The sequence below is a fragment of the Rhopalosiphum maidis genome, chromosome 3 (genome assembly GCF_003676215.2).
Source record: "Rhopalosiphum maidis isolate BTI-1 chromosome 3, ASM367621v3, whole genome shotgun sequence".
NCBI classification, from domain to species: Eukaryota; Metazoa; Arthropoda; class Insecta; order Hemiptera; family Aphididae; genus Rhopalosiphum; species Rhopalosiphum maidis.
In genome coordinates, this window is record NC_040879.1 from 62294041 (window position 1) to 62314414 (window position 20374).

At 25.8% G+C, this 20374-nt stretch overlaps 1 protein-coding gene across 6 annotated transcripts in view; it reads right to left on the bottom strand.

Annotated features, from left to right (window-relative positions):
- LOC113555532 (protein alan shepard) overlaps window positions 1-18050 on the bottom strand; it is a 116473-nt gene extending 98423 nt beyond the window's left edge. For 4 of the 6 annotated variants that reach the window (XM_026959926.2, XM_026959924.2, XM_026959925.2 and 1 more), the window contains exons 1-4: window positions 17623-18048; window positions 17257-17532; window positions 17034-17162; window positions 15154-15279 (exon numbers count right to left, since the gene is read on the bottom strand). In XM_026959926.2, coding sequence (XP_026815727.1) covers window positions 15154-15249 — 96 coding nt within the window. In that variant the 5' untranslated portion in view covers window positions 15250-15279; window positions 17034-17162; window positions 17257-17532; window positions 17623-18048. Of the gene's footprint in view, window positions 1-15153; window positions 15280-17033; window positions 17163-17256; window positions 17533-17622 lie in introns of all 6 variants that reach the window. The other 2 variants (XM_026959923.2, XM_026959928.2) reach the window with 2 other exon arrangements.
- Between the last annotated feature and the right edge of the window lie 2324 nt (window positions 18051-20374).

A 20374-nucleotide genomic window follows, 5' to 3' on the forward strand; every position in this document is an offset into this window, starting at 1 on the left:
AAAAAAAAATAATAATAATTTTACACAAATAAGACTTATAAACGTATAAAAAAATAATTTAACAAAATTACAAAATAAATTATAAATTTATATCAAGGATTTATTGGTTGTTAATAATAACCAATTACCTATATAAAATATTAATAGATTGGCATAACAATTGAATTTATTATTATTATAGATAATATAGCAAGTTTAAAAAATATATTAATAAATTCTCAATTTTATAAATTTGTGAAATTCTTAAATTCATAACCTAAAAAAATATGCGTAATAAATAATACATGGTAAAAATTATTTTTAAAACCAAATTATTCATTAATTATATGTTTTTTAATATAGAGTTGGCTATTATACCTACCTATATAGTAAATTACAAATATGTATCAGAGTATAATCAAAATTAAATTTTATTGATTTCAATATAAAAATCAATTAGTATATTTAAAATTTGTATGAAAAATATACAATCATATTAATTATGTTTAAGTTGTTTTAAATATATTTTTATTATTTTCTATGTAACAGAAATAAAACAGACTGATAAATAATAATGCTGAAAATTGACACTGGTAACATATCAATAATTTATATTTAAACTAAGTAAATACTATTTGTGACGGATAATTGTACAAAGAAAATATACAATAATAAAACAAAACGTGTGTATTTCAAGAATGTCAAATGTACAGTAATTCTATTTTATAATATTCAAACTAGGTAATAAATAAGATAAAATTGAATTATTATACCATAATAGCAATAAATATTGATTTATCAAGGTGTGAAGTTTTTAAATTCTAAGAGGAACGAGTAGGTTTTTTTTTACTCGATTTAATTATCAAAGCTCAAGCCTACCTTTGTATTTTCCACAGATTGAACATTTTAAAACTAAAAATGATATCATTTAAAAAATTTTAGTTGATTTAGTAAAATGTTTGCTATTTTAATTAATAACAAATTTATCATTTTAAGAAAGTATTAATTTTGGAAATAAAATGAGATAAGTTAAATATTTTATTTTTTTTTTTTATAGTCATATACATAATTTTTTGTACCTATATAGTTTTTTTTTCTATTAAACACCTATTACGTAAGCCTAAATTATTATAATCAACATATTCGTACATTTTTCTATTAGCTTTTTATAATATGTATATATTTGAATATGATGTGCACTACATTATAAAAATTAAAAACAGCAATAATTATATACTAATATCAAATAATAGAACTATATTAAGAATCATTTTATGATAATACAATGACTTATTTCATAACCTATTCAACTACTATGAAACAAGTTTAAAAAAAAATATTGTTTTTATGTCTTAAAATACTACGTATAATTTGAGATAAAATAAAAATAAACATGTTTTATATTGTATAAAAAATATTTAGATAATTTATTATTATAATTTAATTTTTAACATGCATCAAACTAAATTATGTATTAATCTAAAAATTCATTAGCATAAGTTCTGTAAATAATGAAATTCGGTGGTTTGACTATTTGAAGGATAAAAAATGATACATTGGTTGTCCAAAATAGTTGTGTTCCAAGAAAAGGTTTAAACTTAAAATCAATTGCTTTGTATCATACCAAATATGTGTTTACATATATATATATATATTATAAAATAATGTAAAAAATCACAAAAAATTTTTTATTCTGAGTAAAAACAACAACTCCTAAACAATAATGCAGTATGTTTTAAATTTATTGAAAATGAAAGCGTATTTCAAATGATCACGTATTACTGTAGATAAACAAAGTATCACTATATAAGAGATACATAAATTATAAATATACTATATAGTATACTTATAACCATAAATATATTATAATATGCTTTAGGTAACGTCGACATTAACAAGTAACCCGATTTAGAAAGTAATATACATATACATATAATATTATACAATTTATGATATTAGTTTCAATCAAAATGTATTTGTGTTTATAATTTCAGTCATTATAGAATAAACAAAAGTAAATTTTATTTTATTTTTAATTTATATTTTCATTACTTTAGCCTAACACCTATTACAAACCATTTTACGTTATTGGAAAAAGTAACAAAACTAAGCATTTCAATACAATTTAAAAAGAATATTACTAGCTACATATATTACCTATTCAAAATTCTGTTAATTTTCATCATCTTAATTACTTTATCGGAGCTTTTAGTTAATATTATGATAGCCTGGGCAATACATATATACATATAAGTTATAACCCATTTTCGATATTCGTATATCCATGGATAATGTATGAAATGAAATAATATTTACATTTTATATGAAATCGAGGATCACTTAAAATATACATAAATATAGTTTCAGTCGACAGTAACACTTTAATTTTTATATAGCTTAATAACTCTCCAACATAATATATTATAACTAGGTAAGTACATATTTAATGTATATTATCAGTCAAATTTCATAAAGTTAAGTTTAAAATGCAAACATTATGAAAATATAGAGTATTACTATAGTTAAAAACTTAAAACACATAATATAAACTAAGCCCGCAAATATCATGCCTAGAGCTTACGGCGATTATAAGAGATCCTAAATATATAATCATTGAGCAAGTAACTGTAATTGATTTAATTTGACAAATTTAAGTCTATGATAAATCATTCAATACGAGCAAATACTCTGATATGTCAACCATAATAATAACAGATATTTTATAATTTATTTATTCTAATATTTGTAATTATTTTTTTTGTTAGTAGAACAATATTTTAACTATATTTTTTTTCAAAATATCGGGTATATTATAATATTATCTAAGTTTAATAGATCATATTATATTATTATAATATCATGCAACTATTTTGCAAACTACTAAGAATAACTTATTATTCAATATCATGTACCGTTGAATTGATTCGTTGTATTCCTATTTTAAAAAATGTGTTGATATTAAATTGAAAATTATATTGTGTATACAAAATAATAATATAGGTAATTGCAGAGTTTTAAATCTCTGAAATTATTAATATTTTTTAAATCACAAGAATTAAAGTAATGTATTATACTTGAATTATTAGATAATAGAGTAAACTGTTATTTTTCGTTTAAATATGCAGTTTTGCTAAAGTTAAAATATCAAATGTCTATAACAATTTACAAATGTTTGTAGTTTTGTTGAATTTTTTCAAAATTTGATTTCAAACGCTATAAAAAATATTTTTTTATTTAAATTCCCATAGATATCTTATATTAATGAGCGTTTTACTTAGTAACCAAAATATTTTATAAATTGTATCGTTAAATGTAAAAAATAATTTAATAATTTTTTCTTTATCAAGTACAGTTATTGATTTTTGATCATAACAAAAAACAATTTCGTATTAATAGATATTCTAGTTTTTCTGTAATCTGTATTTTGTTTTTCAAGTTTATTTTTAGAAATAAAATTTAGTAAAAATATGCGACCTTGAAATTTAAAAATTGAATCATTTTTACTGCTTCGAAAGAAGAAAAATCAATAAATTCATTGCTCCACTTATATACCATATAATACTTCAAAAAAAAATATGAAGAAAAGTTAAAAACTATTTATTTTATATACTACTGAAAATATAATCATTTAACCACCCACAGTAATAAATATCTATGGTACCTACTTTGATAAACTATTATATTATATTGTAATCAATATAATAAAATAGGTATATCAAATAATTAAATTTAATGAACAAAATGAATTGTATAAAATACATTTATATTAATCTGAATTGCTTTCTTCAATATAAAATTAAATAAACAATAAAAATTATTTGTAAAATAAATAAAAAAAATAATAATGACTAAATAAATAGTACGATAGTCAAATTAAATGAATCGCAGGACTCTATAATAACATTATACCAGAAACCAAAAATTAGTACAGAAATTAAAACATGACTAAAATGTAAGTTCAAACTAAATATAAGCAATCGTCAACTTGAAAATAAATAAAACAAAATAAACAATTCAAAATTCTGATTTTAATAATTAATACAATATCATTTTCATGTATAATTATATATCAAACTTGAAAACCATAAATACCTAGTTAAGTAGGTAGTTACAATTATTGAATTATAGAATGATTAGAATGCAATATAAATATAAAATTGATGCTAAGTTGCAGATTTAAATATTTATATCATAGTTATATATATATACACATTAAATAATAAATGTATGTTAATTAAAATCGATAAAAAGCTTATCAATATCTAAACAAATACGATGTTTTAAATTTTAGATTCTAAGTAAAGCGATAGATGAAATATGATTTTAAAAAGATATTTTTGTTTGGAAACAATTCTTCGATTAACTTCTAAGTGAGTTTTTTGTAAAAAAATTGAATCTAATTTTAACTTTGAGGGGTCATAAGTAGAAATATCAGAATTATTTTTTAAAATATTCATAAAGAAATAAAAATAAATTACTAATATTTTTAAAATTGTAATCTCTACTTTTTGGTAGCCATAATTACGTAAAAGTTATTTTATTAATCAAATTGTTATTAAAAACTATTAATGTAAAAATTACATATTAGCATAGGCGTAACCAGGAGTGGATTAGGTGGGTTTCAGCCTCCCCAGAATTTTTAAGTAAATGTATGTGCATATAATTACATAAACATATTATATTATTAACTTTATTTTTCCCTACAATATAACAAAATATATTGTTTCATTTAAACGAATAAACATTCAAATCAGTTGTAAACAACAATAGAAACAATGATATGAATTATTCTATTTAATAAATCGAATAAGTAAAATGGGGGAAGAAAATAGACACAGTACCTAAGCTTTACTATACAGTAAAAATCGAATAGAAATCTTACTCATTAAGATTAAATTATAATTTAAAGGTATTGTAGAATATTTTTTTTTTATTTATTAGTACTATTTTATATTATTAATAATTGGTTTTATATTAAAGTAAGATAACAATAAATCACTCTTTATAATATATTCGTAGGTAAGTATTTATATGTATGTAGTACGTGAATGACTATTTTTTATGTAGTATTATCTCTTCAATTACATTTAACTGTGACCTCAGACAATACTACTGAACTAAAAATTTAATATAGGTAATAAGTAAGTCCATACAATGATGCTATAATATTAATAATAAAAACTCATATAATTTTATTAAAAAAAATAAACACTCATATTTATTCTTAACAATTTAATAATTTATCGTCCTTATAAATGTTAAATTATTAAATACCTAATTTAAAAATAAAAAAAATATTATATTTTATGTATCAAGATGTTGTCAAACCGATAGCAATGTCTTAAACAATTTTTAAAAAATATCATATTACATCTTACATGCTTAACATAACGATGTAAAAAGATATTATGTTAGTAGATGTTTCGTTTTAAAATTTAGCAATAACATAATTTTGTGATAATTTAATAGACAATTCATTTTCCGTCTTATAGGAACTAAATCACGTTATATTTTTACCGTATATGGAAATATACATCACATTTGTAGGAATCAACGTATAATGTTTACCTATTGCTCTCATATAAGAACTTGCTATTTCCCTAATAGATCACTTATAAAAACATATCGAGGTAACCAGTAGTCAGTACAGAGTACAGACAATATACATTATATTTATACAGATATTTAATAAACATTTCTTTATTTCTTATTTAGTTATACTTTTATGATTAAAATGTATATTACTATACATTCGATTAACTAAACTTTACTTAAAATTTTACTACATCATATATTAAAAATAGACTTCAATAATAAAGGTATACTTTTATTTTATTTTTTTAAGCATCGATATATTACGGTTATAATTAATAATAAATAAAAAATTATTATTGATATAACAAAAATCAACGATGCCTTAATATACATAGATGTAACTACGTCAATTTATGATATTTTTATGAAAAAATGCATTCAAATAAGTTACATTGTTTTATCACTAAATGTAACTTTTCAAGTTCTATTTTTAAAAAATAATTTAAAGACCTACTGTTTAATAAAATATATTGTAATCAGTACACACAACTACACTAGTAATTAAAATTATGAACTATAATGAGTTTATGGTTACTTAATTTGCATTTAAATCAGATATAGTCAATAAGTAAGTATTAAATAATAATTTAAATCGTCTGAATAGTTTCTTTTAGTTTTTTATAGTTGTTAATTTAATTGATTAATAATTTTACTCGCTCTTTTGTTCTAATTTATTAATAATTTATATACAACGTGTTCAATGATAAAGATAACGTGAAATATTTTGATCACACCATCTTAAAATTGATTAGGAATTTTAATTAAAGGCTTAGCGGATATTAAACTTTTTTGTTGAAAATTTCAAATTACCTATTACTCATACGACTAGGTAACGAAGAACCAAGTCATCGATAGAAGGCATATTTAATCTTTGAAATATTGCACAATAATCGATAATCATAAAAACAATCTATTATTCCATATTTAATCACCGCGAACATTTTAAACATTTCACCTCGAAATTAGTTAAGTATATCATAACATTCATTATCCCAGATATATTTGTATAACTATTATAAATATAAATATATATATATTATACTAAAAATAAATAAATATCATATATTAATAAACAAATGCATCCTAAAATTTGTAGATGGCAAAAATTTAATAAAAACAATTGAAATACATTAATATTGGTATGACGACTCCTTGAACTTTATGTGTTCAAAGCGATCAAGTAATCGGATAAAAACGTCATTTATTCTATACTTAAAAAAATAATAATAAAGTGTTTTTTATTGTAATTCTATAAAAGCTAGTTTTTAAATGTATTTATATCTATAGATGATTTATTCTATTATTGTATAATCAAATACCAAATTCCAAGTTGTAACTCATATAAGTAATTTAATAAATATATTTTTATCATTATTATTCATAAGCTAGGTATACGCAATCTATATAACAAGGGTGGCCAACTTGCAGCTCGCAAGCCTCATGTGGCTCTCGTCATTGCCTGATTTAACCTAATCTGATTTTAAATTTTAATTTTTTAGATATACATTTATTTGTATACTACATTGCACACAAATACATTATGATATACATTTTGGCTCTTAGTAATATTAGTATTTATACTTGTGGCTCGCAAAACCATTCATGTTGACTATCCAACTATATAACATGAAATATGTAATAATGTAATGAGAATAATATGTTGATTTTAAATCATAACATTTTTGAACCTAATATTATAATATATCTTATTGCATTGAAGATTGAAATGATACTAGATAGAGGATTTTGATTAATTCAATAAATTCTTGATAAATATTCTCCTTATACTACCTACTTATTTTAAAAAAATACATACGTATTGGCTATTGCTGATAAAATATTTAATATTAAATTTAATTCTATGATGTATATTTATAATATAGTAGTGGACTAGTACTATACTGCAATATTATGTATATATACCTGGTAAAATTTGGTATTCGCCGAGCACTCTCACTCCTATTTTTTATTTTAATTGTGCATTTATTCAAATTTTGATTTTCGGAACTTTTAAGTATACACCTATTTAAAGACTACACTCAGAGAAAAATTTAATTTAATTAATGAAAAACGCATGTTAAATCAATGAAAAACGGGTATGATTTTGATCCAATGAAGTCAACTCATTATATTCAGGTTATTGATTTCATTAAATTAATGAAATTGATAATTCTTGAAAAATAATAAATTTTCTATTAAATTAATTATGACTATAAACAATTTAAAGAAATTATTTTTTTCATAGTAAGAAATCATATAGTAGAAACAAATATTAATTGTAATAAGATTAATACTACCACCTTTAAATTATAACCTTAATATCTTTAAACTAAAGATTTAATGTACTAGATAAAAGTAAATTTTCCTTCAATATAATGATTTTTTTTTTTTTTTTAATGCAAAAAATTCGAGCACCATGTTAATAAAGGCGTCGCCCAAATTCGCCGGAGCGGGATTCGTTCTTGTTACTATGGTACCTACCTATGCTTGGAAACCTAACGCTAACAACTATCGACTACAGTTTGAATTGATAATTGATGCCAAACCTTGAGCATTTAAGCAGTTATTTTTGAGCTGCTTTTTTTATTTTACGTTAAACATTATTTAGCTATGCGATTAGTATAATTCATGTGTAATTAAACTTGGACATTCTTATTATTTATCTTTTTAATTTATTTACTATTTATCAACAATATCTGTTTATATTTTCATATTTTTTATGTATTATATATTACCCTTAGCATAAAAAATACAGAATATACAATATACAATATTTTAATATACCAAATTTATTTAAAGAATTAAATATTAATGCTTATACCTATTTTATATAATTTCAATAAATACATTATAGCAACGTATAAACACTATAGTTTCATAAAAAAAAATGGAGGGGGGAATTATAGAGTACTATAATAATAGTCTAGGTACTCTTTTTAAAAATAGAACATTTAAATAACTACTTTCCATTTGTTTCAGTTCTAAAAGAATATAGAATAAATAAATTTACTAAACAGATTTAGTTTAAAATGTTAGACACTTCTTATACAAATAAAAGCTATAAGAGTTTGCGCAGTAGTAATGTACGCGTTTGCTGTAATCTTACATAATATACCTATGCCATAAAACGCGCCAAAACTTTTCTACTAATTGAATGATATTTTTTTATCTTAAACTATAAAAATAAATGTTCGTCAATATAACGAAAAATGCTATTAATTCAATACCATTTTACAATTGTTAAATTGAGAAAAAACGAAATATTGATAATATTCCATTAACATTAAGATGTTTTCCTTAATACTATTTTAGAAAACTTGAATTATGATATCCGATAACATTGATTATAGGAATAGTAACATTGATGTAAAGATTGATTGAATTGTATTTAATGTAATAAGCTATTGATTTTAAACCATTTTGTTAACAAATTAAGTACTATTTTTCATTAATACAACATCATAATTATGCGTAAAAATGAAGATATCTTTCATTGTTTCTAAGTCAGTTGAACATAAAATAAAATATTTTTTTTCTTTATGTTAAAGAAAACTGAATAATATAATCAATGGATTAGTTAAAATTTAATTGTATATTTTTATTCTTAAATTAAAGAAAATATCTTTGAATTGATTGTTATCTCTGAAATGATGAAATTTGTCATACATTTTAAGAAAACAATAAAATAGTAAATCAATGGAATGAAATCATAAAAATTAAAACTATATTTTCTCTGAGTGTATGACTAATAATACTTCAAATAAATATACATAGATTTTTTACCAATCAATAATATCTAGGAATAAAATGAGCCATTTTCTTTTATTAATTTTTACTTATACTGTCTTAATACATGGATTTTCCTCTATATCCAAAATATAATTCTTTTATAATTTTTTTTTGTCTAATTTTTAATGGTTAATATTCTAGTATGTCATATTTATGTTAAATGTTATTTCACTCCAAACATATACAATGTTTATGTTGCATTGACTCCATATGAAAATATCATTAGATACTTAAGTAATAATAATAACTATCAGAATACTTATAATGTTATTTAAAAATAAAACTGTTGATTAAGATAAAAATACATTTTAGCATAATAATTTGAGTGTAACACATTTTAGTCAAAATTATTTAGGTACCTAATAGGTACTATTATAGGTTTATTATATAAACACCGTTGTAATACCACAAGGTTATTTTAACAAAACATTAATCAAAACTTAGTTTAGGTCGGTGGTCGGTACCTAGACAAAAGGAAAGCAACGTATACACTATGCATAGTAGATAAAGTTAATATTTGACAATAACTACACAATTAAATGTATGTTATAACTTGTAACTTCAGGGAAAGTAAGTTAAATTTGAATTAATGGTTTACACAAATAATTTTTTTATTCACTGTTGTGAATAAGATTAACTGATTTTATATTGTAGTTATATTTTACTTGGCTACGATTTAAATAACATAATGTAACCTACTTCTGAGTTGAATGAAAATAAATTTAAATACTACAAAAAAACATTACAGATAAATATTATTTGATAAACTAAATGCCAAACTCAATTCAAATACTGAATATTTGCAGTAACACTAAATAATTAGCTATGCAATAGTACCCGTGGTATCAGCAATGCAACACTACGAAATTACTAAATGTATATCTCATCGTATGCCACACTATCGGATAACACATCATAATCTCATGGGTCCAGGATATCCGTTAATAAACGATTACAAATTTATAACTTTATTTGATAAACTGGAAAAATTAATACAAGAATGGTTATTTATCAATCCACGAACGGTTTGTTTGGCAATTAAAAAGATTTATTTATTAATACTTATAAAATTCTAAGATAAAAATTATAAATTTCCTAAAACCAAAGTACGTTTCTATCATTGAGTTTTACTTATAATTTACATACAGCTCAACAGCTGGCAATTATTTACTGTTAAATAGGTATGGATTATTTTGTCCCTTATAGAGGTAGCAGTTCATTAAGCATATTTAATATTAAAAGATACAATTGTATGACATCAAAATAAATTATTTATACATACTATACCCTTTTACTGTATGTATAAACGGGTTGATAAAGCCGTAACGGTATAATTATATTCACTAATTAGCAATTATTAGTATATTTCCATTGCGAATTTTATGGTATGTACCTACTTATTTACACCCAATTATAAGATATTAAAAATTTAATTATTGTCTACACGATATCATAGTTCTATGGCTTTATACCTATAATTGATAATAGTCACTTTTATAAAAAATAAACAATAACAAATATTTTTCTTGAATTCTTAAAATATTTAAACCGATTTTCTCAGAAAATGGCCCCCATCAAAAGCTTATTAACTAACATATTGTGGTGTTTTAATAAATTTTATTATAAGTATTAAGTTCGTATACAGAAAAAAACAAATACATACATACCTATCGGATAAATTACACAATGTGACGTGTGAACAATATATATGCGCATATATACATAGGTAGTGAAATAACAATAATTATGTACCAGATATATACCAACACATAAACCCTATAAAGCTCGTCAAACAAAAACGCGATTGTTTCTCTGAATAGTTGGAGTGAAACAAGGGATGGGGAATGTTTATCCCCATCATGCGTATTAATGTTACTATACTAATGCTGAATACATGTATGAAACTCCACGGGATGTGTCGGATTCATATTTGAGAACACGACGGCGGTAGTTACAAAGTCGTATGATATATATATATATATATATATATATTATGATTATAAAATAGTGAATATTCCGCGGAGGCTCGTGGTAGTACTACAACGGTAATAGCAACTAAAATAGGAATATATTTTTGGGATCTTTGTTCGCCAATAGTACCTATATTAATATTAAATTACGATAATATATATAAAAAATATAGTTGAGTAGGTACCAAGTGATCGGAAAAGTTTTGTACAAGGTTTTTAAATTGAAAATAATCAATAAATATATTTATGATTTTTTTTTTTAAAGTTAAGCGCGAGTAAGTATGAGGGTATATTAAATTAGTAATTTTCATTCTAATAATTCATTGTTGCAAAAGATTTGATGTAGCAAACTAATTAAGAATAAAAAAATAAAATATTAAAACCCATGTTTTATATCAAACTTTTCCCATATAAAATGAATATAATGATTACAATACGTCATGTATTTTGCAATCTATATACCTACCTAATAGTATCGTAAAATCAAATTATTACAGTTCATTTTTTATTAAATAAAAAATTACATTAATCGATCATAATAAAAACGTTAAAAATACCACAATACTCGTTACAAAATAATTATTACTCAAGACATTGGTTTATTATGTGTATTAAATTTCTCGAGGAATGTTTTTTATTTCATTATAGTACAAACGCAAATTGTTTTTTCTTAAAAGAAAAATATCAGCATTATAATATAAGTGCCAATATATACCTAACTGTGTTTTATAGAATTATAAAATAAATGTAATATTAACACATCAGCGCACAATACATTTCAAAATAATAATATAACTACAATTTCAAAAATCATGGTAGGCGCTGAAAAGCTGAATTAACATAATCTATTGACTATTTTGTATAAACAAATTATACCAATTAACGATGTACATAAACATATTACACGTAGTATTATATAGGTATATTCTATTATAAATAATATAATTCTATTAGTATCAATAAATTAATAAATAGGATCTTCCTGTATACTTGGACTAACGATGTTTTGAATAGTCGATGAATGGGGTTTTAGTGTGGACAAGAAGTACGAGACGAACGTCGCCGGCGACGATCGTTATGTACGATAAACTCACCAGGCGTGCCCGACCACGCCTAAAATACTCGTTTATAACACATGTTCCGATTGACCACAGACAACACTAATCGCAAATACCCAGATATTTTATAAAAGAGGTTCGTCAATAGGTCAATACAAAACTAAAAATATTTTATCAGTTTAGTATCTACTATGTAGTAACATATTTTTTTAACGAAAAAAATAAGTACAGAGTGATTCAAAATTTATGTTACAGTTCTTTTATCATAAAAAATATAGATATTCGTATTAGAATAAAATGTTTAGTAGAAAAGTTTTTTATTCACCTGAACTTTAATAACTTATAACAGTTATACCTAACTCATAAACTATTGGTTCAAATTTCGATTTGTAGTTTCAAAATACTCAAAAAAAAAAAATGACTTCACATTATGATTTCTAAAAAAATAAAGGTTTCCATTTAAATTTCTATAACTGACCCCAAAACCCTTTAAAATATTGTAAACAAAATAAAACGTACTAATCATTTTAGATATTTCTAAATAAAAATACTTTGGTGTTAAACATTTTATATTTATATGATAAATTGGTTAGGTATAACATAAATTTTGAATCATTTTGTATACATTACCCCATGCCCACATTAATTTTACTAATAGCTTCAAAATTCTTAAAAATTGTATGTTATACAACTCAAAGTTTTATCTATATCCAATATTTTGAATAAGTTTATTCATGTTTGTACATAAAAGGTAGGTACATCATAATGTCTAATTGTAGGTTAAAGTGTGCAGGTGTTGTTTTTTCAATAGTTAAATTTGTATTTTAAACATATGGTCTTTCAATATTTACAAACCTATATAATATGTTAATATGAAGGTATATAATATATATATACTATATTTATAAAGTATTTATTAAAATCAAATTTGTAATTGTATTTTATTTTTGTAAAATTGTTAGACTAATCTAACATAACCCATACATATTTATTTCATGGTTAATACGTGATTATTTCAACATTATATTATTGGTTCTCATTTTAGTTTATTAGATACTTAGTACTAAAAATGTATCACTCGAAATTAATGAAGTTATACTGATTACATTATTTATATTTATATAATATAATATTATGTAAATTACATAATTACCTATTCATGAAAAAATAATCAATAATATAATTAGGTAGGTACCAATATAGTAGGTATTACATTTAAATTTATCTTGAGATAGTGAAATAGGTACTTTTTATTGATAACTTAATAGCAACAATATAAATTATAATTTTTTTTTTTCGTGTCACTGAAAATCTTTATTTAGAAGTTTTTTGTATAATAGCTTGAATTATTAATTATATTTAAGTAATTTCAGACATAAAGTTATATTTATAGTAATAGTTCTAAGCAACAATACAAGGTTAATACTGGCCATGTCCGAATTAAAATAATTTGCATAGATACCAAGGTACTAGTTACTCAGTTCTCAATGTCCCACTGAAAACTGATTATTAATGTTAACAATATTACAAAATTAAACTTTATATTCAGTTGTAAAAAACATTGTTAAATAGTTACTAAATACATTTTAAAAATAAATTTGTTTTAACCAAAACATTAACATATTATATTATATAAATTTTAATTAATTGAGAATATTATAAAAGGTTTTTTTTAATTTTTCATCATAATCTATCTAACTAGATACCAAGCTTAAATAATGTAATAAAAATATCGTAAATCTATAGGTACATACATTGAGTTAAAATATAATTTGAATGTCTTTAAAAAAGTTAAAACTATCGACTACTAAATAGGTAGAAATATGTATAATTATATCAATATTAATACATAGCATTATAGCAATATAATTCCATTAAAAACAAAAATAATAGAAGTAGGTAATTATTAAAATTACATAACAGAAAACTTAAACTGATATTGAAATTGAGACAGTAGCCTAACAAATTAATAGGTAATAATATGTTTAAGTGTTGTAAGTAGGTAATTATCAAATCAATTTCAATATTTAGTTATTAATAATCATATTTTGGTTGAACCTTATTTCAATAAAGATAATTTTAGGGAGTTAAGGTTGTAAACATAGACTACCTATCTATAAATCAAATAAATAGTTCTTTGCTTTTAAATACATTTTTATAACAATTTGTTTTGAGTAAATGTTCCAAGCTATAATTTACAATTATTTTAAAATTTTGTTTTGGATATTAAAACATTTGAATATAACATACTAATGAGTATAATTTATTTCAAATATTTAGGCTACATTGCAATAATTTGTTACAATACTACAAAATAATAATTAATATGGAACTAATAAATATAAATAAAAGGTTAAAAGGTACCTGAATTATTTTATCAGGTATTTATTTTATTTTTAATAATGAAAAAAATGTTTAGTTAGGTATACCTAATAATTCAGTAAATTTTCAATAAATTGTCATTACCTAATTGCCACATACTTAATTGTAACAATATAAAGTTATGCATAAGAATTAGTAAGTAAGGTACTTGGAGGAAGCTAAATATACCTTTACACATAACTAAATATCTCACACAAGAAATTAATTAAGCTTATTAAAGTTGTAAGAAATATAACCATATATAAATAAATGTATAATATATTGTGTATATACCTATGTACAGACATAAATAGTACCTTTTCTATTTATGGTAAAATATTTTCTAATGAACCCATTTCATATCACATGTTATAGAAATTAATTAATATATAGGTACTTACACTTGAGTAATGTGGATGAGTTGGCCTAGGAGTAGCATAATAGGTTGCCACTCCTCCAGCATGTTGCATGGGATGCATTACCGTTGCAACTTGCATTCAAACGGCTTTTAGGAAACTTCTAAACAGCTAAAATATAAAAATATTTTTTAAATTATTGTATTACCATTAAGTATACTGAACACACACTATTTTTGACTTGTGGGCAATAATCATAAAATCAAATGCATCAAAATATAAAATATTGATACATTTCAATCTGAAATGTATCAATATTTTATCAGAAATGTAATCTAAAAAAAATCAAACTGAAAACAAAGCCCTTACTAAATTACTAAAGCATTTAGTATAGTGTTTGGATAAAATAATTACAATCAAAATCTACTGATGTCAAAGGCTAATTATTGTATAAATAATTACCAGCAATAATACAACTATAGTCTAACAAATCATTATGTATTAAAAATAGGTAGTTCAGTTGATATGGATGGAGACAATTAAAATACGAGAATAATTAATATATTTTTAAATTATAAAATTATGATGATAAAACCACTGTCTTAATTAAGTCTCATTTATTAATTTAATAAATATAATATATACAAAATAATTACAATAGCACATTTTTAGTTATAAAAGCAATAATAAAATATTTGTTTTTCCATTAGGTACCTTTAATATGTATTATTAAAATAAAAAACTTTTTAATTACCAAACTAAACCTCAAAAAAAAAAAAATGATTGTACTATTATTCTGTACAGTCTTCAAAAATAAAATAACAAATTTAAATCATAAATTAATTCTTAAAATTTTAGATATGTATTTTGCCATACTAGTATACTAAACTGGTGAAAACAAATAATTTTTAGATTTTATTAAAATTAATAAAATTATAATATTGAATAACTGTACCAAACATAAAATCTAGGATACAATCTTATGTTATATGAAAATCAAATAGATTTTTATGAGAATTATGTCATAAAACAAAATATGAATGAAATGCTCGTAAAAGGAATAAAAAAAAGTTGAATTACAATTTTTTAGTAAAAATGAACTTATAAAATTCTTTAAACAAATAAATTACTTTATTTAGACACTTCTATGTTATACTCTATTAAACTCTTCTAAATATTTATTCAAATACAATATTTTACATTTTCTTACTTATCATTAATAGTAAACAATTTAAATTGACACAATAGTTCCTTTATAGTTTATTATACACAAAGTAATTAAAATTAAAAAAAAAAAAACAGCAGAAGTAATAGGTTGAATATTATTAATGCGTAGTTAAAAATGATTACTATTATCAATTATCCAACATAAAAATTCTTATCAAATATAAGTTACTAAGGAATAGAAATAATGACATAGGTTGTACAACAATCAATGTAGTAGTAAGTAGTGAAAATACAATTTGCATATACTAGGTAACTGTTCTAAAATAATGTAAATAAGGAGTGTGCACCAGCATAATAAAGAATCATTGGTGGAGCTCCTTAAAATGCTTTTGAATGTACATGCTATTGCATTTTATAGCATAACTAATGTCAACAAAAAAAAAAATATAAAAACTAAAACTATTTTTAGTAGATACCTTGAACGAAAAACTGTATACTCTGCATATACCATCCAGGTGTACGGTTGACGACTTTAACTGATTAAAATTACAGTGATGCAGAAGCTTCAAACGGTGCTCACAAAAAAAACTTAAAAATTACATTTACCATTTACTCAACAATCAACATCAAACAATACAAACATTTGGGTGTAAAGCTTCTCTCAATACACACACACACACACACTACTCATAACTACAGGGCCACAAGCTGCAGTCAATGCGGTGCGATTGTAGGATTTCCACAAGGTTAACACTTACGAAATATCAATCGATATGGTCGACTAGTAAGACGGCTGCAGTGAGCAGACGACAACTTTCTACCGCTTATTATCTACACTCATGCGTGTACAGAGCGGACTTGTTGCGAATCGGGACAGTGTGTTCCTCCTGCAAAACCACAGATATCCGTCCGCGAGACGGTGTTTTGTATAAAAACATAGAATATATTATCCATTTCCAGTGTTTGGCGTTAGGTACTTACCAGTGTGTAGTGTCCGTTGTTCGTACCAGACATAGCTGTGACCATGGGACGATTACTCGATTAGATTTATGTATGACGACGACTCGCGCCGCTATAGAGAGGTATCTCTGTATTTTAGTAGACTGCGACTGCGGTAGGAGAAGAAGAAGAAGAACTAGGCACCATGCGTGCTGTAGTAAGGTCGTCAGTGAGTGCCTCGACCATCGGTCTTCGGGGATATCGAAAACCCTCTTCTGGCGGCGGTTGGATCGGAAGAGGAGAGCGGCGGGTGGATAGCTGAAAACAGCGAGACGTGACGGTATTATTATTATTATTATTATTATTATTATTATTGTGCTCGTTATCGAATAATAGGCAAGTTCCTACCCGTCGCCGTTGGTGAACGATGGTGAATAGGTAAAAAAAAAAACCACACGAACGACGATGACCGACGGCGATCGGAAGCGTATTTTTTTATTTTTTTTTTTTTACACGGACGTAACCGGCCCGAATCGTTATCGCGATAAATAAATAATAGTAATAATAATAATAATAATAATAACAATAATCGCCGTCGGGTCGTCTGCGGTCGCGGTCGTCGTCGTCGTCGTCGTCGTCGTGCTGAACGGCGGCGTCGACGTCGTCGTCACGTCGTCGGCCGGCGGATAAGGAAACACTCGCACACGCCGGCGCGCGCGCTCACACACACATACACACACGCGCTCACGCACGCACACCCGACGGCGACACACTCGCTCAATGGGCACACCGACAACGCACACAATCGCACGCCACACACGCCCAACGAGCTGCAGTCGCAGTTGTAGTGGTGACTGGTGGCGGTAGTAGTAGTAGTAGTAGTAGTAGTAGTAGTAGTAGTGGCGGTGTGGACGGTGTGGTGGTAACTGGTAGTAGTAGTAATAGTAGTAAGTAACAGTAGTATTAATACTACCACCTATATATAGTGACGGCGGTCGTCGGCGGCGGGGTGAGCGTGCCACACGGTAGCCAGGGCGGGGGCGGACACGCGGTGGAGCAACCCATCCCTGAAATAGTAATAATGATAAACGGAGGAAAAAATTACGACGGCGCGCGAGAGGAGGGTGTGATGAAAAAAAAAACCCGCTGTCCTACCCTCCGGCACCCGCCAGTACGCGAGCCCGCCCACACGGCCCGTTGATCGATTTTTGGGTTTACCGGTGTATGATGTGCACTGTGCTCTCATGGAACAGAAAAAGGCCGGCGCTGTGGGTATGTCGTCGGCCGACTGCATAAACGGGGAACGGATGATATTATTTTTTTCGCCGAAAATTTGCGATTTTCCACACGATCTACTCGTCCCGATCGATCGATCGGCGCAGCACTACGCCGTCGGCCGTCGTTGGTATATCAAAAATAATAATTTCTCGTGTCTTACATTTTTGTTCGTTATGTTTTGATAATCGCGAGTTCGCGACTGCAACGCTGCAAATATCGCGTATCTATTCGACCGCGGCCGTTCGCGCAACGGTAATATTCATTACCGTCCGCGACTTCCGATCGCAATATCGCATCAGTCCTTCGGCTCAGGCGAGTCGTATGTGGGGGCGGCGTCCGTTACAGCGACTGGGCGGCGGGGGACGTTTTTCCACGCGATCGGGTGTCACATTCATGCCGGTCCCGCGAACAGCTGTTCCAGAGGCCGCCGCTTCGACCGGTCGGAAGGTGCGTAGGTGGCAGTGGCGGTTGCGACCGCGGTGTCCCAAGTCGCAGTATATGACGCGCCGTCTACCGATCGCGTTTCGCACTTCTGCGCCGCTGGAAGCCGTCTGTCCGGCCGATAGATGGCAAAGCTCTCGCCAATCCTTTAATAAATGTCAAGCAACGTCCGTCTATGCGTAATGCGAATTGTGGGCCTCGCTACGGTTATTATTTAAGGGGCAACATTTAGGCAATTCATAATCTCGTCTTAACCGCCCGAGATCTATGTGTTAGTTGTAAATGATTATTAGTGTAAGCGAAATGCGATGCGGGTACCGACTGGAGTACGCGCATGCACGTGTCAATAACTCGATAGCAATAAAAATTCACAATACGAATTTTACGACAACCTACTTATTGATTTGACAAAATTAAAGTTAGTCAACGTTGTCTGATCTTAATTCCGAAAAAATATTTAAATTCAACAGAAAAATGTCTGTACATCGTACGAAACATTCTGGTTTTAATTTTAATATTATGATTTGAAAAAAATTACATTTTCAAGTTTTTATTACCACTTCATTAGAATATAAGATTTAATTGTTACAAAGTATTCCGTACGATCTATAGACAATTTTCTGCCGAGTTCAGAATCCTTTTCAAAATCAAAATAGGGCATCTTAAACTAACTTTAATTTTGTCAAAACTTTATGTATTTTGAGCTCAAATTGACGACAGTAGCGAGGCCCCTTAACTTGTCGACCAAAATTAACCATTATTAGGCTATATAACTATATAAGTTATAACCAGTGCCATATTTATAGAAGGACAAATGAACAATTGCACTGAGCACCAGAGCCGTCTTAAGGTTTTATGGAGCCCCGGGCCAAATATATTTCGAGGGCCCTATAATACTAAATTATAATATACACATTTTTAACACATAATGTATTATTTATTAAATATTATACAGAAAAATCCCGTTACAAAGAAATCCAGAGACCGAATTTTTTTCGATATAACAGAAATTCGAATAAGCTTTTTATAAGCCCTGCTTTTCGACAGCGGACTTCCATGACTTTCGTTATAACGGGATTTTTCGTTGCATTGGTATTCGTTGTAACGGGAATTTTCTGTACTTTATTAGTAAAAAGTGAATATTTGTTTAAATCTCTGTTACTTTATTGTACGTGTAACGTGTTACGTATACCAGGAATAACCTTAAAATTTAGAAATTAATCAAACTGTATTATTTTGATATAAAGCTAATTTTAATAATTTTTTCATTCGAGATTTATGTTAAAAACATTTAAAAAAAAAAGTAAAATTATGATATTCATTAAATAATGTAATCTATGTGAATTTAGGACCCTTAAAATTTTGGGGCCCCGGGCTCGGGCCCATGTCTTAAGACAGCACTGACTGTGCCCCTCTTTTGGCATATAAGATTATATATAGA